The 27,353-nt window shown below is 43.0% G+C and overlaps 2 protein-coding genes across 2 annotated transcripts in view; both read left to right on the top strand.

Annotated features, from left to right (window-relative positions):
• Positions 1-20,196, top strand: part of LOC139754259 (neuroligin-4, X-linked-like) — a 247,558-nt gene extending 227,362 nt beyond the window's left edge. Inside the window, exons 6-10 of the mRNA XM_071671611.1 lie at positions 5,098-5,266; positions 14,748-14,957; positions 16,690-16,841; positions 18,593-18,717; positions 18,954-20,196. Of these exons, the coding sequence (XP_071527712.1) occupies positions 5,098-5,266; positions 14,748-14,957; positions 16,690-16,841; positions 18,593-18,717; positions 18,954-20,179 (1,882 nt within the window). The 3' untranslated portion in view covers positions 20,180-20,196. The remainder of the gene's footprint in view (positions 1-5,097; positions 5,267-14,747; positions 14,958-16,689; positions 16,842-18,592; positions 18,718-18,953) is intronic.
• On the top strand, positions 20,185-21,246 carry LOC139753919 (uncharacterized). The gene has a single exon (XM_071670876.1). It carries the CDS (start codon positions 20,185-20,187, stop codon positions 21,244-21,246), a length of 1,062 nt encoding a protein of 353 aa, XP_071526977.1.
• The last annotated feature ends 6,107 nt before the right edge of the window (positions 21,247-27,353 follow it).

Below are 27,353 nucleotides of genomic sequence, written 5' to 3' on the forward strand. Positions count from 1 at the left end.
CGATGGTGTGGTTGGCTGATGTGGCATTAAGTGCAGGTGATGGTGTAGATGATGATGGCGGGTCTCGTAGTGTGGCTCCTGGTGTATTCTTTGGTGTGGCTCATGGTGTGGCTCATGGTGCTGCCCTTGGTGATGCTCAAGATATATCTGGCATGGGTCATGGTGTGGCTGTAGATAGACTTGATAGCGTGGATATTGCTGTGGGTGATGTGGCTACTGGTGTAGCTTGTGTGGTTGATACCGTAGCTGATGGTGTGGCTACTGGTGTGGTTGATGATTTGACTACCTGTGACTGGTGGGGTGGTTGATGAGGCGGCTGCTGGTGTGTTTGATACTGTACCTGAGAGTGTGGTTGATGGTGTGGTTTGATAAGGCAATGGGAGACTTTGTCGATCGGTGTGGCTAAGACTATGGCTGGCGGCATGGCGCATGGTTGAGCTGCTTATGGAAATGATGGTGTGGTTGATGGTGTGGACAATGGCATAACTGATTGAGTGGGTGATGGAGGAGCCAGTGGGATAACTATTGATGTAGTTGATGGCGCTGCCATTGGTATAATTGATGGTATGTCCAGCCGTGTACTTGATGATCGATGGTGTGGTCAGTGATCGCCCGGTAGTGTGAATGATATTGTCTGGTGGTCTATTTATACAAATATTTGCATACAGTGTATTAATGAAGCTACACACAGACACACACACACACACACACACACACACACACACACACACATACACACAAAGTGGCAAAAAAGAGCAATTAATCCAAAGATTTTTAACGTCATATTAGACAGTCTCCTACTTTGTAAAAGCCAGGCGTTTGGTGATCGAGATCATAATGAAGTGGATGATGATGACTCTTTGATATTCTGTGATATTTCACTGGAAGCATCATCTCAAAAAAAGGCAAAAGGCTTTAATGAAGATCACGTAATCCCGCTAACAGAGGAAAGCATTCGAGAAAGATAAGATAAAGATAGCGGTTTACTGCTTCGTGGTCATTTACGGATGCCGCTACCGAAAGAAAACGGGGGTCAATGTGAGCTACTTTCTAGACTAGGTTTGAAGTGAAAGTAATCAACAATCGACAAGGAAAACAAGTACAACGCTGTTCAAAAGAAAGAACCTTAGACGTTATGGTAATAAGTGATTCATCTGTATACTGCGCGCAACATTTAATGATCAATACACGCATATACTTCTGGCTCACATCCTGGAAGCAATAAGAAGCTTTGATGAGTTTTATCGTCCCCAACCACTTCCTTGCTCCAGTTCCGGAGGGTCAAGGGAGACCTTACCGAGTTCGGCAGCGTCTCGTCACATTTTCTAGAAGGCATTAGACATGGCAGCACCCTCCCCGACCCATATGGTGATACAAAGAGAGGAATATTTCCTAAGATAATAATTGCCAAGCTCGTCTCTCTATGGTTAGGTGAAAGTTCGCTGCTTGTGATTTAAGTAGCCATCCAATCTGTTCTTAGCAAATATCGAAAAGAGAATAAAAGTAAGCTGCCAAATTCAGTAATATCATTAGGGCAAAAGCTTCTTGGCCATAAGACAATATGGGAAGATAAAGAAGAGGGAGGGAGACCCATGGAGACTGCATTGCACAACTTCATTAGCCACATCTTATCATAATGCGCCAAATTACCACAACTCTTTTGTGTTTTCTTTATTCCTGTTTCGTACGATGAATCATAAGACACCTCCACATGGGCATGAACACATCTGCATCAGCAGGATATTTACTAGTCCGTCAGCTATATTAGAAAACCCGAGAGTAAGTCTGTTTCAGTCATGCCTCTTCATTTGTCAAGGAGAATGGCTGTGCTGTACCTCAGGAGTCTCTATCAAACCCTTTGTCTTTCGCAAATGTAAATGACTGCTGTTTCCTTGCCAGGTCAATGCTCTGTTTCTTTCTTGACGACGCGATAGTTTATCATTCCGCCTCTAACCTTGAATACTTCATTACCCTTTCTCGTACGCAAACGTGCACAGCTTACTCCAAGCTTGAAAGCAAGAGGCTGCCTTTAGAATGTTCGTGGACCTCTACGATATTCCCTAAAGGCGATTTCTCATCTCAACAGCGATGTCTCTAAAGTTTTTTTCCCTATCACTACGCTCTTTCTCAACAAATGATCCTTCTTCAACTTCTAACACTCAAGCGATTCCACTCAACGCTCTTCAGTTCGCTTTCCTTCCTCTTCACAGCCCAATTAACGTTCTTTTTCTCACACTGAACTTATTTCCTATCGTAAACTCGAACTCATACAGCATGTCTGAATGAGCAGCAGTAACATCTTAGGTTCAATAGCGCCAAAACTCAATTTCTACTTACAGCACACCCATCTCGCACGTTCCTTCCTATCAGATTTCAAAACGCCAAACGTCAACTCCACAATAACATATACAACCATTTCAACCACTCTATCTTGGAAGCCTCAAGTCATGAACATCACGAAAGGTACAATACAAAAGCTTTAGGCGATATGCAGGTACCACATCTAATTTTCTTGTGGACAATTATCTCATACCTACGAGAGACACAGTCACCAGTGTGCGGCAAACTGGAATACTATTAACCAATCTGGAACTGCTCTTCATCCAAATCTTTTTTTTTAACCAGAATGGAATCAAGTCAAAACTATCATAGTGCTACTCTCTCTCTCTCTCTCTCTCTCTCTCTCTCTCTCTCTCTCTCTCTCTCTCTCTCTCTCTCTCTCTCTATCTATCTATCTATCTATCTATCTATCTATCTCAGATATCATTTCAGCCATTGCTTTCAGGAGCTGTCTGAGTGTGTCAAAGACCCATAAGAATTGTGCCCTTAGCACGTGAATGGCGGTTTCTCCCCATACTTTCCATGTGGAGACCCGCCACTCGAAGATAGACCTTTATGATGCCTCCACGTCTCCTTGTACAGCAAGGATTCGGAATTCTCTCTCCCCTGCCATTTTTGCCTCTTCCTATGATATTCGCACTCTTAAGAATCGGGTCTAAGAACACATAGTAGTTCAAATTTCCCCCACTCTCTATTCCAATGTAACATTTCACTTATTCTTTGCACATGGACTAGGGCATGTTCTTGCACGATCCATTTCGACTACTGTAAAAAAAAAAAAAAAAAAGACCCATATCCTTTCTTTAGCTTTAAAATTTCTTTGAATATCCAGCTGAGTAAGTCGCTTCTTACGCTACGTACTTATCTATAGCAAGTTTGTTCTACTGCCTCAAGTGGTATCCCAAAAACGTTCATATATCCTGTTGTTATGACCCATTATACAAGTAATCTGATGTTTCTTACGTGTTTTGCTACTATAAACAGCTCACATACTGTGCGCTCCACGTTCACCCAGTGAGCGGTGCGTCAAAGAATTACAAGAGCTTCGTTGTCAAGTTCCCAGTGAAATGATAATCAGAACATTAGATGTTCCAAGGTTGCTTCATCACATCAGGTTATAGTCTTCTCATTGAGCAGACTCAACTAAGAGATGGGAAAAGCAGACATAATCTCAATTTTTTCAGTTGAATTTCTCTATCGCAACCAGTTAAGTAATGTGTCACAGTTGAATTTCTGTCGTATAACCAGTTAAGCATTGTGCCATTTATTGCAGGAATTTTTTTAAGAGCCTTCCTTGAAAGGTTCAGTATCATCACGGTGCTCGAATGTGTATCACATGCGCCTCATTTTCTCTTTTTCTTTGCAACGTCAGACCAATTTTCAAACAATGGAATTCCCTTTAATGAATAACCTATACTTATGAATTATCCTTTGATGTTCAAAAGACTAAACATATTTCTTTACAGCACTGAAAGCTGAAGACAGAGAAAGACCACAGTTATGCTATAAGAACTGTGTTAACACTGAGAACGAATGCCTCTCAGTCAGCATAATAACCCGCGGGCCTCCCCGTTCTGAAATATCATACCCAAAATCCTCTTGGATAACAGATGAGACATTGAGCTTCAAAAATGGCTGTTGGAAAATACATCCCTTCATCAGCATCCTACCTACAGCATCTTTATCCTCTTCCACTATGTGAACCATTGATATAATGTTCTTATATCCTAACGAGGTGATATACATTGCCAAGTAAGCTTACCACAACTACTTTTATCAGCCGGAAGTCATTACCCATAATTTCCAATAATCATTCCCCTGTGTATAATCTGGAAGGAATGTATAAAAGCCTACTTTTTTCCAAGGAAAACCTGTGTCGCTTGTAGTGCACTATAGATAGAGAATGGGAATTAATTACCTGTGGGTGAAAATATTGCTTGGTAAACATGTATATGTACATGTAAACATGTATATTTAGTTCTATGAACAATGGTATTATTTTCTTCCAAGTTATGAGCCAGTTTAAGTTCCACGTTAAATTTTTTTACAGGGGGGGCATAACTTAGGCAACATCCGAGACTATAGTCAAATATCTTAAACAATCAATTTCTCAGGTGTCTGGAACCTACTGTATAGAATATACATTTTGACGAGCGTGACCAGACCCGTACGGTTACGGTCATGTCTTTTAATCCTGATCGAAGCTGCTATCTCAGGCTGGATCACCCAGATTTCTCGCACAGCAATGGATTCAAGTCGTGGGCAAACGTTTTACTTCGGATGAGGCGAAGTTCTTTTTCTTCAAAAGGATTCTAGACACATGCAATGATTTACTAATTGGATTAACTGGAGGCAATAGCATTGGATACGTTAACGAACTCGACACATACTCCTCTTCAAGTCCGCGATTGACAATATTTGCTCCTCCAAAGATATGAAGATTAAAGGTATCTTTCTTTAGGTCATCTATTTGCTCTCTTACTCTCTCATCACTACGTTGCTGATCTCTTCTGCCATCACTAATAGCCTGGAAAGGGTCCAGGTAGTCTGTTGGTATCTGCATTCCAAAACTTTCCCTTGCATTTCTTTGCATATCCTTAAATCTTCAGCAGCAGTCTTTTCTTTTATTGTATTTTAAAAAAAAATGAAATACGAATCTCAGAGATCAATATGTAGTGGCAATTTCAAGGAGATTAAAAACTTGATTAAAACTTGACTTACAACTCCGAGAGTCTTGAGTGAACTGGTGCTCGGCAGGTCCATGAAGGGGGAGGCGTCGGTGTTGGGCAAGTACGACCTGCTCTACGGTGTGGCGTTGGCCGAGAGCTTCCACATGCTCAGCTCCGCCCAGGTACACAGTGGCATGTCGGTGGAACATCGCAACACCCTCCTCAGGGCCTTCATCACCAACAACTTCGACCAATATGTGAGTGTCTCCTTCACCTGGTGGTCATGGTGGTGTACTGAGGTGCCTGTAGCGGGGAGTGGGTGGGTTAAGGGCTGCTTAGATAGTCTCCTTCCTTGGTGGTTTTTCTGTTTTGTTAGCTATACTCTGGGTTGCCTCAGGGGGATGGTGGACAAGCAGCGAGTTACAGTGAGTCCAGCCTTCTGTTTTTGGGTAGTGGTCTAATTCATGCTCACTGCAGTTAGTTGTTATCAAAGTGCCTCTCTGTCTCTGTTATTCACTCTGCCAGTTGCTGATACCCCGGCAAAACGCTACTCGAACAGTCAAATAATCTGATAGTCTGTATGTTACATTACGTTACAGGACATTATTAATCTACTTACGCTACACTTGCCCATAAATCACATTTATTCTTCCAGGTCTTGTAATAACTGATTATCTCTCTAGCAATGCAAAATATCTCCTTTTAACTCAATATTACTCTTTTCCTACCAGTAAGTGCCAAGATATTACAGTTTAATCCTACAACACTATAAACATATTAGGCACAATCATGTCCTCCACTCTATCCTGGAAACCCATATACTGAACATCACAAAATCAGCTTTCAAAAAGACACGGGTGTTGTGTAGGTACCGCGATTTATTTTCTTGTCAGAAGCAATCTCATATGTGCACGGGTGTCTTTCATCCCACTCTGGAATATTGCTCGCACACCTCCCTCTTCGATACACTGGAATCAAAAGCATTCGGCCTTACTGACTGTCCTGCTATCATCTTCCTCCAACTTTCTCTTTTCTTCCTCTGTGATGTTACTTTCTTTTCTTTTCTGCAGGTGTTATTTCGGCTCCCTGCTCTTGTGTGTTGTATGTGAGTTCCAGTTCCTCAGAGATGGACCCGCGGCATGGGCCTGGCTGCTTTCTCCTCTTCTTTTTATGGAGACAACCACACAAGGATTTGCCGTTATAAATTTTACTTCTAACCTCGAAGACCGAAGCTTAGAAATTTTCTTAACTTCTGTCTAACCCTTTTCTTATGGTCTTCCCATATTCAAAAAGGGGGTCTACGAAAACCTAAATCAAAGACGATAACTATTGCAAAACCGGCAAACTGCATCCTGTCTGATTCTGCCTCTGAACAAAAGGTGTGGCTAAATAGAGATCACTTTTCCTGACCATTTTTCAGAATATGTAGAGTGAAATTTCATTCAACAAGGAGCAGACAGAAAGAGCTTAAAGTTATGAAGATGTGTGGGTGTTGTGAGGTTGTAGTCTCCAAGGAGACATGTAAACTCCCTGACGCTTGAAGTCAGCGTGTGTGATAAACTCCTGGAAGAATCTTCTTCAGATTACTAGTTGTTACATAGTATTTGATCGCTGAGAAGTTGATTTATCACTGCAGTCGTATTCATTTTTTTCTGTTGAGCATTTTCCAATATAATGGCTGTTGGCAGTATGTACACTCGATTTATTGCCTTAACCCCTCGGGTACGACGACTTAACCTTTCAGCACGACAATAGACGACCACTGTGTATGATAGTTTATTAAAGATCGTAAGATATTCTAAGTCGGGGCTGGAGACAGAGCTCTGAATATATCCTCATCTGACTTTCGACTGGAGGGACATGACCTTGTTGTATGGTGAGGTGGTGAGGTCGGTCGCTGGGCTTTCTAGTTATTAGAAATCTAAACCTTTCAACTGCCAGGGTTATTAAGGCCGTCAACGTCAAAGTATAATCACCGTCTGTCAAAATCAACAGCTTTGGAACTCTCTACATTCTCATGTCTTTCCCAATACTATGACCTGCACATTTTAAATGACAATTTTTTCACTTCCTCCAAAATTCGTAATTACTTTCCCTTGTCTTTTCTTTTTCCCTTTTATAATATTTCCTATATTTCAATGAAGGCCCAGCCTTGATGTGGGCTTTTGTCCGTGACTGGAGCCTTCAACTTAAAAAAGATTGAGTCGCAATTCCTCTGTGAACACCTCGACGACACTAAGCAGGATGAACTGTATTTTGGATTTGCTGCGTCTCTGAGAATCTTGGTCAAAAAGCGCGAGGGGTTGAACCTTGGCGCCATTGCTGGGAATCTTGAGAGAGAGAGAGAGAGAGAGAGAGAGAGAGAGAGAGAGAGAGAGAGAGAGAGAGGGGTATCTTCATGTGTCCAGTCTCACTGTTGTGTTTCTTTTTCTTTTTCTTTTATGAAACATGAGCTTCTAATTTGCTCATACATCGCCGCTTGTGTGGGTGTTAGCCGTAGTCTTTTCTATAGATGTATGATCATTTATCAATGCATTTGTAAAATTTCTTTCATGTTTTTGTTTTTTAATCAGTGCTTATTTGTGTTTGTCAGTTTAACTGTATGCTAGCATGTCGCTTCATTGTCCTCTCATCTTTTTTCATAACTGGATCCGGGTGTATTTGTTTCCTGAAATGATTCCCCCAACTCAAATAAAAGCTATTTTTTCTTTAATATTTCAGCAAGTCTGATTGTTAACATGTGTGGAATGCATTGTAATCACTATCGCTGTTTTTACTTAAACCACCGCCATTGCAATACGTTGCTAATGTTTATTATTTTGATACATTTTGTTTCCTTATGCATATGTGTGATTCTAGTGCTTTGACATAAGTAACCTGTTGATTGCCGAATTATCTTTGTCTGTTATCATCATTTGTGTGTGTGTGTGTGTGTGTGTGTGTGTGTGTGTGTGTGTGTGTCTGTGTTTCTGTGTGTATTTCTTTGCATGACAATTTCTCTACACATGATTCCAAACGCATCCTGCATGTTGTTATTTGTGCAAGAAAAGATCCCTGTGCAAGGTTTGGCTAAAAGAATATGACTGGCAGGAAAAACTGATAAGGATATAAATTTCAGTTTTGAACGGGTGAGGGGAAAATTGAAGGGGAAGGGAGACAAGTTGAAGGGGAGGAGAAAAAATTGAAGGGGAGGGGAGAAAAGTCGGGGAATAGTTTAAGTTACTTTAGCGGTTGCTTCTTTAAGCAGTCGTCCAGGGGAGAGTCTGAGATGCTTCGAGCACAGCTGACGTGTTCAAACCGTCGCTACCAACTTAATAGTGTGGTTTATACCCTCCGGTACGGTAACTCATAGATCTTGACAAAGAACGGGACTTAAGCAATCAAGGAACCTTAAGAAACAAGCATGATTCGCTTGTGTGATCAATGACTGAGCCAACAAACAGCGTTGTACAAGGGTTATCTGGCTAACGAAACATCAGTTTTCATATATGCAACCTTAGCTATAAAAAAGAATTTAGACAAATCTTTTGTGGCCACCTGAATCGATTACCATTCTTAGCTAGACAGCTGTGCAGCGCAGCAAAACACATCTGACGATGCAGCTAAATATGGTTCTCTTCTTATGAAACCTTTCAATGAAACAGGGTGTTGTAGCGCTTCATCCCAATGAATCTTTTCGATAAATTCCGGTGACTCTGCCACGTCTGTGAAGGTAAACATTCGCCCATGAAGCTCCTTAAAGAGTGAACTTGATTCAGCTTTGGAAGAAAAATTTTTTTTTTTTTTTTTTTTTTTTTATACTTTGTCGCTGTCTCCCGCGTTTGCGAGGTAGCGCAAGGAAACAGACGAAAGAAATGGCCCAACCCACCCCCATACGCATGTATATACACACGTCCACACACGCAAATATATATACCTACACAGCTTTCCATGGTTTACCCCGGACGCTTCACATGCCTTGATTCAATCCACTGACAGCACGTCAACCCCTGTATACCACATCGCTCCAATTCACTCTATTCCTTGCCCTCCTTTCACCCTCCTGCATGTTCAGGCCCCGATCACACAAAATCCTTTTCACTCCATCTTTCCACCTCCAATTTGGTCTCCCTCTTCTCCTCGTTCCCTCCACCTCCGACACATATATCCTCTTGGTCAATCTTTCCTCACTCATTCTCTCCATGTGCCCAAACCATTTCAAAACACCCTCTTCTGCTCTCTCAACCACGCTCTTTTTATTTCCACACATCTCTCTTACCCTTACGTTACTTACTCGATCAAACCACCTCACACCACACATTGTCCTCAAACATCTCATTTCCAGCACATCCATCCTCCTGCGCACAACTCTATCCATAGCCCACGCCTCGCAACCATACAACATTGTTGGAACTACTATTCCTTCAAACATACCCATTTTTGCTTTCCGGGATAATGTTCTCGACTTCCACACATTTTTCAAGGCTCCCAAAATTTTCGCCCCTCCCCCACCCTATGATCCACTTCCGCTTCCATGGTTCCATCCGCTGACAGATCCACTCCCAGATATCTAAAACACTTCACTTCCTCCAGTTTTTCTCCATTCAAACTCACCTCCCAATTGACTTGACCCTCAACCCTACTGTACCTAATAACCTTGCTCTTATTCACATTTACTCTTAACTTTCTTCTTCCACACACTTTACCAAACTCCGTCACCAGCTTCTGCACTTTCTCACATGAATCCGCCACCAGCGCTGTATCATCAGCGAACAACAACTGACTCACTTCCCAAGCTCTCTCATCCCCAACAGACTTCATACTTGCCCCTCTTTCCAAGACTCTTGCATTTACCTCCCTAACAACCCCATCCATAAACAAATTAAACAACCATGGAGACATCACACACCCCTGCCGCAAACCTACATTCACTGAGAACCAATCACTTTCCTCTCTTCCTACACGTACACATGCCTTACATCCTCGATAAAAACTTTTCACTGCTTCTAACAACTTTCCTCCCACACCATATATTCTTAATACCTTCCACAGAGCATCTCTATCAACTCTATCATATGCCTTCTCCAGATCCATAAATGCTACATACAAATCCATTTGCTTTTCTAAGTATTTCTCACATACATTCTTCAAAGCAAACACCTGATCCACACATCCTCTACCACTTCTGAAACCACACTGCTCTTCCCCAATCTGATGCTCTGTACATGCCTTCACCCTCTCAATCAATACTCTCCCATATAATTTACCAGGAATACTCAACAAACTTATACCTCTGTAATTTGAGCACTCACTCTTATCCCCTTTGCCTTTGTACAATGGCACTATGCACGCATTCCGCCAATCCTCAGGCACCTCACCATGAGTCATACATACATTAAATAACCTTACCAACCAGTCAACAATACAGTCACCCCCTTTTTTAATAAATTCCACTGCAATACCATCCAAACCCGCTGCCTTGCCGGCTTTCATCTTCCGCAAAGCTTTTACTACCTCTTCTCTGTTTACCAAATCATTTTCCCTAACCCTCTCACTTTGCACACCACCTCGACCCAAACATCCTATATCTGCCACTCTGTCATCAGACACATTCAACAAACCTTCAAAATACTCATTCCATCTCCTTCTCACATCACCACTACTTGTTATCACCTCCCCATTTACGCCCTTCACTGAAGTTCCCATTTGCTCCCTTGTCTTACGCACCCTATTTACCTCCTTCCAGAACATCTTTTTATTCTCCCTAAAATTTACTGATAGTCTCTCACCCCAACTCTCATTTGCCCTTTTTTTCACCTCTTGCACCTTTCTCTTGACCTCCTGTCTCTTTCTTTTATACTTCTCCCACTCAATTGCACTTTTTCCCTGCAAAAATCGTCCAAATGCCTCTCTCTTCTCTTTCACTAATACTCTTACTTCTTCATCCCACCACTCACTACCCTTTCTAAACAGCCCACCTCCCACTCTTCTCATGCCACAAGCATCTTTTGCGCAATCCATCACTGATTCCCTAAATACATCCCATTCCTCCCCCACTCCCCTTACTTCCATTGTTCTCACCTTTTTCCATTCTGTACACAGTCTCTCCTGATACTTCCTCACACAGGTCTCCTTCCCAAGCTCACTTACTCTCACCACCTTCTTCACCCCAACATTCACTCTTCTTTTCCGAAAACCCATACTAATCTTCACCTTAGCCTCCACAAGATAATGATCAGACATCCCTCCAGTTGCACCTCTCAGTACATTGACATCCAAAAGTCTCTCTTTCGCACGCCTGTCAATTAACACGTAATCCAATAACGCTCTCTGGCCATCTCTCCTACTTACATAAGTATACTTATGTATATCTCGCTTTTTAAACCAGGTATTCCCAATCATCAGTCCTTTTTCAGCACATAAATCTACAAGCTCTTCACCATTTCCATTTACAACACTGAACACCCCATGCACACCAATTATTCCCTCAACTGCCACATTACTCACCTTTGCATTCAAATCACCCATCACTATAACCCGGTCTCGTGGATCAAAACCGCTAACACACTCATTTAGCTGCTCCCAAAACACTTGCCTCTCATGATCTTTCTTCTCATGCCCAGGTGCATATGCACCAATAATCACCCACCTCTCTCCATCAACTTTCAATTTTACCCATATTAATCGAGAATTTACTTTCTTACATTCTATCACATACTCCCACAACTCCTGTTTCAGGAGTATTGCTACTCCTTCCCTTGCTCTTGTCCTCTCACTAACCCCTGACCGTGGATTAATATATTTTCCTCTGTTTAGGCAGATAAGGTTTAAGCAACACAGATAGTGTTTAGGGAACGATAAACCACCAGCATCAAACATAACCAGAGATCTAAAAAAACTGAAAACAACAAGATAGCAAAACTAGGAAGGAAAACGAAAAAAGGAAAGATGGCAGTAGAATTCAGCCAGGAATTCGATGATTACAGAAAAATAAGAAGTCGACGCCCAAGTAAACACCGAATATAGAACTCTCTTGAGGTCAAAGAAATACCCGGAAGCACCCAAAGAAAGTTAATACGGTGAAGTAAGTAACTAGGTAGAGGTATATAGCCTCCTTCATTGGCCAGTATTTGCATATTCAGTGGTAATAACTTCAGCGGGAGCGAGGATGGCAACCTAGTGTTGACTACCCTACTCCTCCTGTCCCCAAAGAAGGAATATTGTCTGTTCATGTTCATTGGAATGTCCATGTTTTAGGATTTATTTTCCCATTTTGTTACTTAATATATGTATTTGTTAAGGCATGATATATAAGTGTTGTGTGTATATTTTTTGTGTTTTGTGTTCGTATATCTGGACGCGTCTGTGTGTGTGTACTTATCTAAAGTGTATATGAATGATTGCGAGTATGAGTCTGTTAAACTGTGTCTGTGAAATACAAAATGAATGAACTTACAAAAGTGCTTCTTACCTTCGCGTTTTGCCCAATAAGTTAAATCGTCGAGTGTGGATGTGTGTGTGTGTGTGTGTGTGTGTGTGTGTGTGTGTGTGTGTGTGTGTGTGTGTGTTGATGGCTTGGCAGGCAAGTCGATGGGGTGACTGTATGTGTGTGTGTGTGTGTGTGTGTGTGTATATATATATATATATATATATATATATATATATATATATATATATATATATATATATATATATATACATACATATATGCGTTATCTAAACTGTGAGCCTGTTGCTCTTGTCCGAGAGTCGAATAAAGGCACATGGAATTCGTGGATTGTTACGCTACCCTATATACCATATGTGTATGTAGGTTTAGGGGTGAACAGGTAAGCCGATATGTGTGAGTGAGCTCTGAATGTGCGGGTGCGAATGGGCGAGGGGTTGAAAGAAATGGTTGGTATGGGAGTGTGTTGATCAGGCTCACATACATCATGAATTAGGTCTCACATTATAGCTCCGATCGGTGGAAAGAATAGATTTCGGTGATCGTAACACTTCTGTTCAAGTTGACGACCATGAATAAGATAAGAAAAGTGAGAGAGACCTGGTGTGATAACCTCCAAGAACGCCAGTGAAATTTTCATCTTCCGCTGCGAGGGGAACACCTCTTGGTTCCCCGTGTTCCCACATTTCCACTTTCTTCTCGGGTCCATTCGTGCGAAACTTGGTTTACATACAGCCATGGAATGAAGCCCTTCGGCATTGGTGTCGTCTCAATACGTGTGTGGGCGAAGTGAGCGCCCGCTTGAAGCTGTGAAGAACCCGCTGTCTCGGCTGGTCGAGGCAAAGGGATGGGATTTTGGTGTTCAGTTTACTGTACGATAGAACGTGAAGGACAACAGCACTGGATGTCTTGGCTAATTGCTTCTATTGGAAATGTTCTCCACCAGCATCTTGTCCTTAATCTGTGTCACATGAGGACGTATAAAGCCACCAGGATTAATTACTTATCGAAGCAGAAATGAACGTTTTTGCGAGTGACATGAGTCGGACAGAAAACGTAATAAGAAGTTGATGAAGAATCCTAGGATATGAGTTAATTAAAGAATACGAACAGAGAGAACCGAGCGTATTAAGTCCTCGAGCATATATGATATACGGTTATCTGTGTGAAGAACACAGTATAGTTATGGCGGACTTGAAGACCAGACTCCTCACGAAAGAGAAACAACATATGGCGTAGTTCAAAACAGAATACAGATATAGGAATTACTTGCTCCTTCTCGACACAGGACGAAGGTACCTTGTTGGGTCGCTGTAGCGAGCAGCTCCGCTCACGTGGTGAGGTTCTGAAGGAACACAAATGACATTGCATATGCATTTGTCGTACCTGAACTGATATGGTCGATTCATTGCCCCACACGAGTCTATAGCCGGATTACCATAGGTAACTCCGTATTAACGAAATGTATAGAAAACGTACATAAAAAATATACACCGCGTGGCTACAGCGAGAATTGAATGAAGCAGAACAAAAGCCAGCGACTGGGAGAATGATCGTGAGGTCTGAAATATGAATAGGTCACCTGATAATTTGCTTCATATCACTGAATACTTTCTCCCATCCGCTACACACACACACACACACACACACACACACACACAAGGTCCTCCGTGGTGTATTAGTTAGCGTTACTGACCATGAGTCAGTAAGGGATAGCCCTAGATCGGACCAGCAAAGGTTCGAATCTTGGGCGTGGCAATTAGGCTACACGCACCCCTCAGGGCTGGTCGATAGATGGTTACCTGGCTTAAGCTTGTGTGTGTGTGTGTGTGTGTGTGTGTGTGTGTGTGTGTGTGTGTGTGTGTGCATAAATACACACAATCAAAAACATACACACAAGGTTAAGAGACGGGGCAACACGAAAGTAAAACTCTCTCCCTGTAACATACCCAGCTCACGCACGTAACACCTAATATATAGCCAAAACAATCAGTACATCCAACCAACGCTCAGTGCACCCATGCAACAATGAACACGACCTACTGCAACCTAGCACAACTTTAGCAACAACACAAAGACACCAAGTTCAAAACCTCAAACATACCCCAGTAAACAAGGGCGATGTATGCTGTGAGAGCGTGTATGTCTTACCTTGAGCTTCTAAATATGCTCAAGAATATTCGACTGCTGTTTATGACTAGACGACTCGTGCAGTCGATACAGCCCACACAACCAACCAGCCTAGTAGCTTCGTCCCGCACATACTGGTCCCATCAAGATCACGTTATACCATCACTGTTCTCTGTCCTCAGGCGTCACAGATCTTCCTGGCGGTGATCGAGTACACGAAGGGCGCGTCCCTGGACGATGAACAGGAGGTGAAGACCCAGACGCTGGAGACACTAAGCGATGCCCAGATCACCGCCCCCGTCGTTCACATGGCCAACCTCCACTCCAGCATCAACCACAAGAGCTTCTTCTACGTCTTCAATCATCAGAGCGTCTACGGCGACTACCCCGTGGTCAGTATGGTCCAGGCAACAATCATCCAGTAGTAGGATTTACTTACCTTTTATAGCGGGGATTGATGATGAAAAAGAAGCCTGAGTATAGTGTTATAAACCTATCCACACACACACACACACACACACACACACACACACACACACACACACAGTCTTCCGTGGTGTGGCGGTTATAGCGTTACTAACCGTAACGCTATAAAATGGGTACCTGGCACTGGCTAAGGTGTGTGTGTGTGTGTGTGTGTGTGTGTGTGTGTGTGTGTGTGTGTGTGTGTGTGTGTGTGCATACATACATAGAAGTAAACTTATAGTACATATATATACAAGCTTAAGAAGACGAAGCAACACGAGTGTAAAACTCTCCCCATAAAACCACATATAATAAACACATCACCAATACCAACCAAGCGAACAAGAGGAGCTCGCTTAATGCTCCCTGTATTTTCAATTTTTTAGAGGGACTACGACTACAAGTGAAGGGAGCCCTAAGTGAAACATGCACTGGATATTAAGTTTAAGTGTGCCAATTTTTGTGGGTTTTATATGTAGAAATCCAATGTGTCGGAGACCAGGTGGTTATCATTGGCTTGGTTAGCAAGTGCAACTACATTTCACAGTGTAAAGGTGGAGCTCTGACTTGACAAAAGGGAGGAGAGTTTTAGTGTGACCAAACAGCAACACTGTTAGAGTTAGTTAAATATTCTGCTCATGATTTAGGCTATTTTGTGCTGTTACTGTCACCAGAATTACTTATGAGGGTCAATTTAAGACCATTAGCACTGCCTGGGTCAGAAGAGGAAAAAAGTAATAGAGGTCTTAAACAAGGCAGATGTAGTAGACTTCCTGTCTACTACAGTCTGCCAACAAACACCAGCGATGCTAAATACTGTATTCAAGTTCTTGTTTCAAGCTGCACTAACGTTTGGTGTGGACCCAAATAAGAGAATGAATCAATAGTCAGTCATGACAAGATCCACAAGGAAGACACAGGAAGTGATGCAAGGGAAACCCGCGAGACAACAAATGTTTGGATATGTTTTGGGGAAACTAACAAAAAAGAAGCAACACCAGAAGTTAACATAGCTAGAGGAAGAGTTAAACTGAAGTTCATCCACGGGTCATGAAGGGGGTTATGAGATGAGAGGGGTACTCAGGTCTCTGAGAAATACAGCCGATGGATATGAATAAAAATTCACCAAAAGGATAGGATTCAGGAGGTACATAATCATAGGTAAGAAGGTGAATTCATTAAAATTGGGATATCTGCCGACAAATCAGAACAGATTCTCTGTTATCAGCAAGTTATTCAGGTGTCCTCATATCCACGCCTATCCACGGTGTGCGGTCTATCAGATTCCATGTTGTTTCACTGTGTGTATTGATATCTCTCCACCCGCTCCGTCAATAGTGATCTTACCATAACGCTCTGGGGCCTTCATCATGATCAGTATGTACCGTCATAACCTTTTGAATTGACGGATCTACCATCTTATTCATGTGTAATATAGAGGAATACCTATTATCTTCATATGTCGATGTGTTCTTAGTAAAGCAGAAACAAACGGGCACAGTAACAGAAGCAACAGAAATAGCGACGATAGCTGCATATGTAGGAGCCGTTGAGGAGGTAGTCAAAGCAATGGAGTCAGGACCCTTAAAATGTAAAAGAAAACGGGTCATGTTAAGGTAAGAATCAACCGAAATAAGAATATTTCTTTTTCCTGGACAGTGGCAGGGCACCGTGCACGGAGAAGAGTTGCCATACGTGTTCGGGGCGCCCCTCGTCGGGGGACTCAGCCACTTCGGCCTTAACTACAGCCGGGAGGAGGTCTACCTCTCAGAGTTGGTCATGACTCTTTGGACCAATTTCGCCAAGACAGGGTAAGGGCTTGTGTCTATTCTGTGACTTACTTTTTACCACTTTTTGTTTGCATTATTTTTCCTTATGATTTTACATAATTCCTCTTTTCCTATATAAGAAACTACAAAAGTTTTGTGCATATTTCCACCATTGTATCAAGTTCAAAGTGAAAATTTGGCGCATCACTTCACACTAATGATGTTATATACACGAACAAGGAAGGTGGTTGTCTTTGATATAAACATAAGCTTACCTAGAAATTCTAACTGATAAAGAATTATGCCTGATCATAGCACATCTTGATACGTTTGTCTTAACACTAAACGAACTAACTCCTACACACGTGCCCACTTCCACAGCTATTCTGTACGTATCATAAGCAAACGCTAGTAACACAATATTCTTAAACAAGATTTCTCTGTGCATACATACATCATAGAGTTTTATCTATACAGGTAATATGATGTCATTAACCGCTAATGTACATATGTTTATCAATGACCACCAAAAAGATGTTGTATAGACAGCATTGTTCACTGGCAGGTGGTAATTATACATGAATGGTGCCGGATCTGGAGGGCAAAAAGTATAGGTAACTCGTGCTGGAAAGTACTGTCGTATGATCAGTGGTCTAGATCAAGATACTGTCATACAATCCACTACCTACGTTAGGATTCTGTCGTAAGATCTGCAGTCTGAACGAAGATATTGTCGTAGAGTCTACATTTTAGATCGCAGTTCTCTCGTAGGATCCAAACACCTAAATACAGATATTGTCTTAGACTGCACAGTCTAGAATCAGACACTGTCGTGTGTTGCACAGTCTAGATCAAGATACCTTTACAAGACACTGTTGCAGGGTAGCCAGTCTAAGTCAAGATACTGTTGCAGTGTAGCCAGTCTAGGTCAAGATACTGTTGCAGGATAGCCAGTCTAGGTCAAGATACTGTTGCAGAGTAGCCAGTCTAGGTCAAGACACTGTTGCAGGGTAGCCAATCCAGGTCAAAATACTGTTGCAGGATAGCCAGTCTAGGTTAAGATACTGTTGCAGTGTGCCAGTCTAGGTCAAGATACTGCTGCAGGGTAGCCAGTCTAGGTCAAGATACTGTTGCAGGATAGCCAGTCTAGGTCAAGATACTGTTGCAGAGTAGCCAGTCTAGGTCAAGACACTGTTGCAGGGTAGCCAATCCAGGTCAAAATACTGTTGCAGGATAGCCAGTCTAGGTTAAGATACTGTTGCAGTGTAGCCAGTCTAGGTCAAGATACTGTTGCAGGGTAGCCAGTCCAGGTCAAGATACTGTTGCAGGGTAGCCAGTCTAGGTCAAGATACTGTTGCAGGGTAGCCAGTCCAGGTCAAGATACTGTTGCAGGGTAGCCAGTCTAGGTCAAGATACTGTTGCAGGGTAGCCAGTCCAGATCAAAATACTGTTGCAGGGTAGCCAGTCAGAATCAAGATACTCTCGACAATCCATGATTTAGATGTTCACACGCATAGAAACAAGAATATAACCTTCAGGAATAAAATTATTCTTAGAACCATCTACGTCAGACATTAGCTACGAAGTGATGCAAAGGCAGTTGAAAACTCAGAATGCCTCGGAGATGGGCACGGGGAATAAAATTTTTTGGACTCTTTTTGACACTGTAGCTCCAAATGGTCAATAAACCTCAGCCTTGGATCTGACGATTTGGATGAACCGTTAAAGAGATAAATGTCTAGAGTGGTAAACATACTGGTACGTGAGGAGTAAACCCGTCCGTCTACCGGCAGGAACCCCAACCTGCCGACGTTGCACCACCGGTACAAGACGCCCGGCGCCGGCCTCAAGTGGAGAGAGAATATAGAGACAAGTTGGCTGCCGTATGAGAAGCACCTTCAGCAGTACCTTCACATAGGTAAAGTAATGATGCGTCCCTCTCCTTCCTAGCTTGTATGTGCACGTATAGTTATCATAAATGATTTTTGATTTCCAAGTAAAGGTCAAATAAATACTGAAATTTTAAGACTGTGTGGACTCTAAATCCTATTCGATATTCAGTCATCATCACACATATAAGATCATTTTATTAATCTTGGATATCATGTTATGTTATAATAAACGTTTGTTACTGTGGTTCCTTTCCATCGTCAGACTTGGAGGTGATGAGGAAGCACCACTACCGCGCCCATCAGCTGGCTCTCTGGAACCAAGTGATCCCCAACTTGATCAAGTCAGTACCGGTCATACCAGACGAGGAAGTGGCGCCTCCCTCCACGGAGGCAACGCCCACACCTTCGCCACCAGCTGCCGCGGGAACGCCCATCAGCGTCGTCATACTGGTGGGGATCTGCATCATCATCGTCAACTGCTGCGCCATGGGCGGTGTGTATTACCAGCGGGATAAGATCAGACATCAGTCTCGAGCGCTGAGGAGAAACCTTCGCTCTCGTAAGGCTGAGGACTCTGAGGAAAAAGCGTCCGATGCCCCTTCTCCAAGCGCTCAAAGAAAACCCCTTAAAAAAGAAGGAAGTATGAGTGACTACAAAGTGAGTAATGAGACACAATCTGACAACATATTCCGAGCTCCTACTAAGTCGAAAGAGTCGACACTACGGAGAAAACACTCTCAGTCAGCGCATGACAAAGTGTCCAGGCATGAGACTCCCAAGAGTTCCCTTAAGAAAACCAAAAGTGGACACAAGAGGCACAGGAGTGAGGACGGTATATACAGTGAGATCGGAAGGACGGCAGAGGTTCACGTGCGCCCTCGTGCGGGAGGCCTCTCGAAGTCTCCACACCGCACCAACCCCACCGTCAAGTTCAACACAGTGAGCTCAGGTTTCCCTCCCAAGGCCATCACGAAGAGCAACACATCCATCTCATCCAAAACCTCCGTCAAGAGTAATGCCTCCAGTGCCTCTGCTAAAAGCACGACTTCTCGGTCTTCCATCAAGAGCAAATCGTCAGAGAAGACCCATAAGAAGAAGAATGCGAGCTGTCAGAGTCTGCCCACTCCAGAACGTACGTGTGGCATAACTTCAGAGACGACTATGGCTGAACGAGATGACCCCGAGGGACGAGACAATCGAAGTCCTCCCAACCAACAGCAAATACAGGCTCCTAAACAAAAACTTAACTACCCAAAACTGCTGCCAGATCGCTCTGAAAAGGTCCACGCTGCAGTGTTAGTACAAATGAAGCCATCTCCTGCACTTCAGCAAACTTCTGTCTCTTCGCAAGATACGTCAGACCTGAAGGACACAGTTCATTTTGTGTACCGTAAAAAGAAAAACCCGCAGAGAGATGCTTCGACAGACTCGTGTGACCTTATAGAAACAAGTAATATTAACTCGACGGGGCAGATGCGGTGCCCCTAACTCAAATGCACCGAGTTCCCGTTACTACCACCACAGTCAACAGAAAACCGTCACATAAGAGAGACAAGACACAAGGATTTAGACAACCTGGCAGTAAAGAAGATTACGGTCGTCTTAGGGCTGAAGACGAGACTAGACTACAAAGTGCTGCCACGGACGGAGGAGCTGCGGCCGCAGCAGACTATAGTTCCCAAAGTGGCGGGACCAAACATGGTACGTACACATCATACGAGCCAATCTATATCTACAAAGACGGCCGAGTCCCCACTCCCCCAGAAGCCCCGGCACCCCTGCAGCCTGGAGATGCTGCTAAAATGTTCGGTTCGTTTGAGGATTCTCCAATGCCCTATGGATCACTTGCCACGCTCGACAAAACAAATGTCCTCCCTCTAGGGGCCATGGCAACGCAACCAGTCCAGATAGGACAGTGTCAGACTTACGATAACGATCTTATGTCTGAACCGCCTCCTCCTACCGCAGCAGTAATTACAGCCGCAGCACATACCGCACTGGCTACTGCCGCAGCGCCAGCATTTGTAGGGGCATCTGATTCCAACCACTCTGCGCCACAGTGCAATGTTGCACACACTCCTGTTCCAGCGGCCACACACGCGTCGACGCTGCGGCACCAGTCATCAACTGCCTCCAACCCAGACACCACAAGAGTCTATGAGAAGAGTGAGAACACGGGTACTATACGGCGCAAGAGGTCGGTGAAAAAAGACGTTGAAACCAAAACTGTCGCCATCCAAGAGACCGACAAACCGTATGATAAGCCACTGAAAGGCGTCCTGAAGCAGACATCCGCTTACGACAGACTCGTCCCTTTAATGGCTAAGGCTCCAGGCGCATCCCCTATTCAGACGGCACCCAGCTTCAGCCCCACCACCACCAGTCCTAAGATAGGTGGTGGGGAAAGCAGAATGGGAGAGTACCCTTACGAGACCCTCCAGAGGAGCCCGTCCTTGAAGGGTGGGACACCCGCAGCCACTCACGGCAGCAGACGAAAGAATAAACACAACAACCAGACCACGACCACGCTGACGCAGACAAACGCGCCTAAATGAGGCACTTGTGTACCTGGTTCAAGAACATTCCTTGTTGATCCCTTGAGTATTTCTCACTCGGGAACTCACTGTGAAGTCATTCATGTGTTGGCTGGGTCCATCTCTTGGTTGGTAGGGTTCCTGACGTCTGAGAGGTAAAGATTCAAGACTCTAGCTGGCATACCTGAGTCAGGGATATCCTGCCAGTCACTATGATGACGGCTGGGATTATCACAGTCTCGTGCCGCATCTGCTGATCCACCTGGCTGTCCTCTTCTGCAACCGGCTGCCCAGTTGTTCTTGTGGACTTCGATTGTCCTCTCAACACGGAGGAAACTTCAAGATCCCAACTGCACCGGCAACTCACTTCGCCTCTGGTGCCCAGGAGGTCCCCACATATCCATAACACTCACCTCACCAAGAGAGGTTTGGCTGTCTCAGCGACTTCTCTCCCTGGGAAACCTGGTTATTCTTGCATAATACCTCGCCTAAGGGACCCGGGTGCCACCGCAACACATCTCGACTTAGAGACTCGTCTGTGTCCACAACACACTTCACCGTGGAAGGGTCACTTGACCCCTAGAATACACATCGCCTCGATAAGCTCTACTTGTGTGACTGGAACGGGTTAGGCGAACACTTACGAAATGGTGTCTATTTTTATACTGTTCTCTGAAATGATTTTCTAGATTCATTTATATTTGCCCATGCGATATTTTTGTACCAAGACGATTTCAGACTCTTTGGGTAGTTTTCATGATAGCTCCATATAAATGTCTGCATTGTTTGCGAAAGGTACAAGTCCTTGACAAACTGAAAAAAGACAATACCAAGAAAACAATATAATGTACTGAAAAGATGTTTATCAATGATTAAACGTAGAAAATAGGATGACTGATCTACCTCCAAGTAGAAAATTTTTTTTAATGACAGATATGACAAATGTCTAGTTTCATATGTTTTTTTTACGATGGTGTCAATAGTATTCCTTCCCCTGGAAGAGAATTCGTATTAACAATTGTCGCATGTCATTTTCTTTTTTCTTTTTTTCGTATGTGAGTCAAGGAAGGAACTCTGAAATGACCTACGACAACGCCCGAGATTTGCTGTACAGTCCAGTGCTTACAGAGTCACCTTGATCACTGTCCTTCATAAATGATTTTGAGAGGTGGCTTTGTGGCACGTCTCTTTCTGTAGGCCAGAAAACAAAAGTCAAACGCTTACAAGGCCTGCTGTCTGTAAAATCACCTACTGTCCATTACATCCTACTAGTAGTGTCATTTGCCAAGATGATACGATCAACGACAAAAGACTGTTCCTCTGCCAACACAGTGATATCCAACAACAGACTCCCATCTGGAAACATGAGACTTGGAGTGACTGGAATTTCTGTTGAACAGCAACCTCACAGTCTCTGGAAATCATCTAAACCAAAGGTTCTCAAATAATTCTTCTGTGACGACCCATTGCAATCTTCCCAAGGTAACTGTAACTCCGTCCAATAATAAATCAACTTAATTACGATTAAGTATTCAATCAAATCCAGATAACTACAGCAACTAAGGAAACTAGAGTAACTGAATACAGCAAACAGAACAAAAGATCTGAAGCTGATTAATGACGAGAGAGAGCCGCCGACTTTGGTATTAGAACAGATATGTTTTGATGACCTTGGCAAAGTCTTGACGGCTTCATGACCCCCAAGAAAGATGTTTGGCGACCCCAAAATGAGGTCATGACCCCAGTTTTGGAAACCTCTGTGACTCGACCAAGTTCCATCTCCTGAAACATGCTTCGAACCCTTCGCTCGAAGCATTCTTATATTTTCCTCTGAATCAGATAACGTTTAAATCAACACTGTTTGTAACAAGGCTGAACGACGGCCAGATTTGCCAGGCCACTACGCTTGCCGACTGTTCTAAATGTATCTTTAATACTGAGACGATGAATAGGAACAGACTTATGTCGGCGACTGTACATAAAGTACACCTGGTCGTAAAAGTAATGGCCCTCTCAATGTTCATTTTCGAAATCAAAGAATTTTGTCATTTTACTTCACTCCTACCAATATGAATATCGTCCACCAGTAGATGATCGGTAAACTAAGTAACAATAACTATCAAAATGTGCTTCTATGTACTTGTGGCAGGACGTCTTTTCAAGTTTTAGATAAATGATCGTGATCTTGGCCAAATGATGGAGTTTATACTGCGCGCGTTTGTTTGTTTATCATGTCCAATTTTGCTGGGCTAAGACAAATGCTTGATTTTCCATCCTGAGGCACAGTAGTTCTCTGATCACAAGATTCTTCAAAGATAGTTGTTTCCTTGTTTAAGCTTGAGGGTTATCAAACTACCACAGTCATTGAAGGGCCGTCGACTTCAAGCCACAGCCACCAACCGAAGTAGTATTTCACATCATCAGATACTGAAGATGGTCTAAAAATCATATGCAATCCCACTTATGCAGGTGGTCCATGATTAGAAATCAGGTTTATTTTCTAAGCAATATAAACAAAGATTTGTGTTACAACGAAGTACAGAAACTCACTTCTATAAGTTTATGGTGAAAATCAATTATCATTATACACACTAAGTTTCCGTCAAGCTCTCTTTGGCATCGATGCACATCTATATATTCTATGGATTTTCACAGTAAACTCTATTCTTGTATAACTGACTGTACGGCTACAATTTCACTTCTCTTTTTGACACAAGCTCTCATGATGAACCTTTGTCAAGAACACTCAGACACTGTCAGTATTTGCGAAAACAATCGACGAATCAATGATGTCTGAAATGTCCTGTAAAATGTGTTTAGGACTTGCTTGTCACGACGTATGTCAAAGTGGGAATTATGTCTACAGCAGCTAGTGCAGTGGCAATACATTGTCATTACTGACCATTCCATTACGGTAACAGAGTCGCTTTTCGGGTTGTACACAGGTTCAGATCAAGTTATGATGTGCATTATCCTCTTTTGTTCCGCTAACTACGATTGAATGGTGAAGGTAAGTTACACCACAGTGATCCAAATCACACTTAAATCCTGTAATGGTATATAAACTGTTTGTCCCAGGGATGACATTTCATGACTATGATCCTGCAGAAACAAACTGTGTTAAGTGAACAGTATTAGAGACATGGCAGGGAACTTTGTTGCCAATGTGTGGTCACTGCTGTGCACTTCCTGGCAAGTTTAATCACAACATTTAGGAAAACTTAATAGAAAAGCTAATTATCTTAACCCTGAATCACTATTCTACAATGGAGTTGGACAATATCATATGTGATTACACGTACATTTATCAAGATTATGTCGCGCTGTAAGGCCAAGTGGAAGCAGCCCAGCAAGGCAAGATACCTCTTGTAGCCAAGCCCAGAACGACGTAAAGTCTTCAGCCAGCCAGTCTTCGCAGGGTGGCCTAGCTCCTTCAGTCAAACTGAGAGCAATATGGAAGTATTCACCAGCCAGCTCTGGGTGGCTTGCCTCCTGCAGCCAGGAAGAAAAGCACCGTTGATATGTTTGACCAATGAATATCTGGTGGCCTTCCTCCTGCAACCGAGCTCGGAGCGACGTGAGAGAATCCAGCCTGCCAACTCATGATGGCCTTTCTCTTACAGTCGAGCTTAGAGCGACGTGGATGTCCAGCCAGCTATCGCACGGTAACCTACTTCCTCCAGTCGAGCTCAGAGCGACGCAGGTATCCAGCTAGCTAGCATTAGGTGGCTTAGCTCCTGCAGCCGAGCTCAGAGTGACGTAAGAGTTTAAATTCAGTTAGTCAGTCGCCCAAGTGACCGGTATCTTTAAACTAAGCTAAGAGCAACTTGGGAGTTGTCCACCTGGCTAGATAGTAGAGGATGGCGAACCCTCTCCAGCTATAGCTAGTATAAGAGTTTTATGGCCGAAAACACATATGGTCTACCTTTTACACCCACAATTAGAACCCTGTTGGAGTGTCCAGCCTGGCAGCCAGCCACCCAAAGCAGGACGGTGCTGCTACTACACGCATGCTCAAATTGAGCAAAGCAGAAAACCATCCAGTGTAGAACTGCTCACCTCCAGCATCCATGGGCAGATCCTGGATCCAGATTGACAGTATCCAGCCAGCAGCACTGGATAGGCTACCTCCTGCGATCCAAACCAAACATCGTTTCTCTGGCTTCTGTTATGATAAATCCATCCAGGATATTGACTAGGATCTCACCGAATATGACGACTGTATAACATTATTCTCCTGTTGTGAAGCTAAGAGCAAGCGCGTCCACCTGGCTTTCCAATAGGAATATTCCATTCATATTTTATTTAGATATTTTCCTGATTAGTTGAAATATGTTCAAACAACAAGTCAGACTTAACAATAAAGAATAAGATGAGTTCAGCGTATTTATTCATTAAGCACCTTGACAGACATTAGATTATAGGACTTTCGTCGAGTAGGAAGCACCATCATCAACAATCACTTCGTAAACGGCTTTAAAAATAATTTCGAACTTTCCATTGAAACTACGGGATGAATTACTACTTGGTTCTTCCAACACTAAACTTTTATATGAGCCTTGTACCCATTGATAGCAAGGGGACAGGAACTGTACATTGTTATATATTTCCATTGATACGTATTTCCAGTTATAACACGCTTTACATAGACGTTTACTTTAAGTTATATTCTGTTTCATACGCAAATCTGAATAACTTTCTCATTCATGGTGGTAACTGTTCCCTCTGAGTCTTTAATGTGCTATTTTCTTAGGTGATAAGCAGTTTTCTTGTCACTGGTCCATCATTTTGGCTTAGATTTGGAAAATGACCATCTGTACTCATTGGCACGAATGGTCTCTCTACAGCTCTGTATGTCTGTCTTAATGTAGCATTTCTAAGCTTCATTCATATCGTTTTCACAGAATGATGTTGTCATCCTAGCTTTTCCTGTCCAAGGCCACTAGTGCAAAGATCATTGGAATTTCCACTTCTGAAATCGAGTAAATCTTTACGCATTCACAAGGCCTTGAAAGTTACCTTAAATGTAACATGCAGGTAATGAATCATGCCTATTTTTCTGCTATTACTGCAGCATAAACAAGGTCCTCATATGTAGCTAAGTCTAATATGTTCTTTAATATATTCATGTCTCGAATAGGTTTTTCAGTGAATGGTACTGGAGTAATATCAAGCGAGTTTAGGTAGAGTCCAGACCCAGAGATACTGGAAAGGGATTCTACCCACTTATGTTAAAAGATTTTCCTTTATTATCGAGTCGTGTTCATTACAAGCCTACTCCAGCCAAGCTACATCATTTCTTTATTACCAAAACGCACATGTAGACTCATTGAGAAGTCTGTGAAAAGCAAAGTACCCAAATAGTTCAGGTGTAGCTCATTCCTCAAAACGTATAAAGTCACATGTGAAAATGCTGTCAAGTTTACAAATTGAATTCCCTACTGTAAGCAAAGGATGATAATCGATTAGTGAGATTGAACGCCTTACGGGAAAAGGTGTTTCCATTGTCGATCCAGGCCAGTACTCCTGAACTCGTGATATTGTTAGATTTGCATCTAGTACAACGAATAATCTGGCGACATTTATCTAAAACCTCCCATGACTGGTACCTACCTGACAAATAACGAGAGTATTATTGTGGTCATCATCAAAGACTTCCTCTACCATGTGAGCTATATCGTTTACTCGGACCCCTAGGAGGCTATATCATTTGCATAGGACAGCGTTCCTGGAGCAGAACTACTTCCAGCTAGCTACAACGTGATGTTTCCTTCGATGTCACGGCTTACATGGTAGTTAGAAATATGACACCATCGTTTGTCACCCTTTTGGCTCAGATAATTGTCTTTCTTTCTGCCTTACCCACATGCGGGGCTACTGAATTTCAGTCCACAAACATACAATAGCTCCATCTCAAAAATACCGGCATAACACTCGACAGCCCACAACACATAAGACTCTTTCTTGATAACTCTAGATTTTCCTGCGGTGAGCATTGAGCATTTGCCCTGCATTTTAGGCAAGATCGCGTAAGCACTGCGCAAGTACATTTCTCTCGCCATCAAGCTTAATCCAGGAATAAACAAATTTCATTATCATGGTTATGATAAGGAGTCCGCAACATACAC

This window comes from Panulirus ornatus, chromosome 16, assembly GCF_036320965.1.
Source record: "Panulirus ornatus isolate Po-2019 chromosome 16, ASM3632096v1, whole genome shotgun sequence".
NCBI classification, from domain to species: domain Eukaryota; kingdom Metazoa; phylum Arthropoda; class Malacostraca; order Decapoda; family Palinuridae; genus Panulirus; species Panulirus ornatus.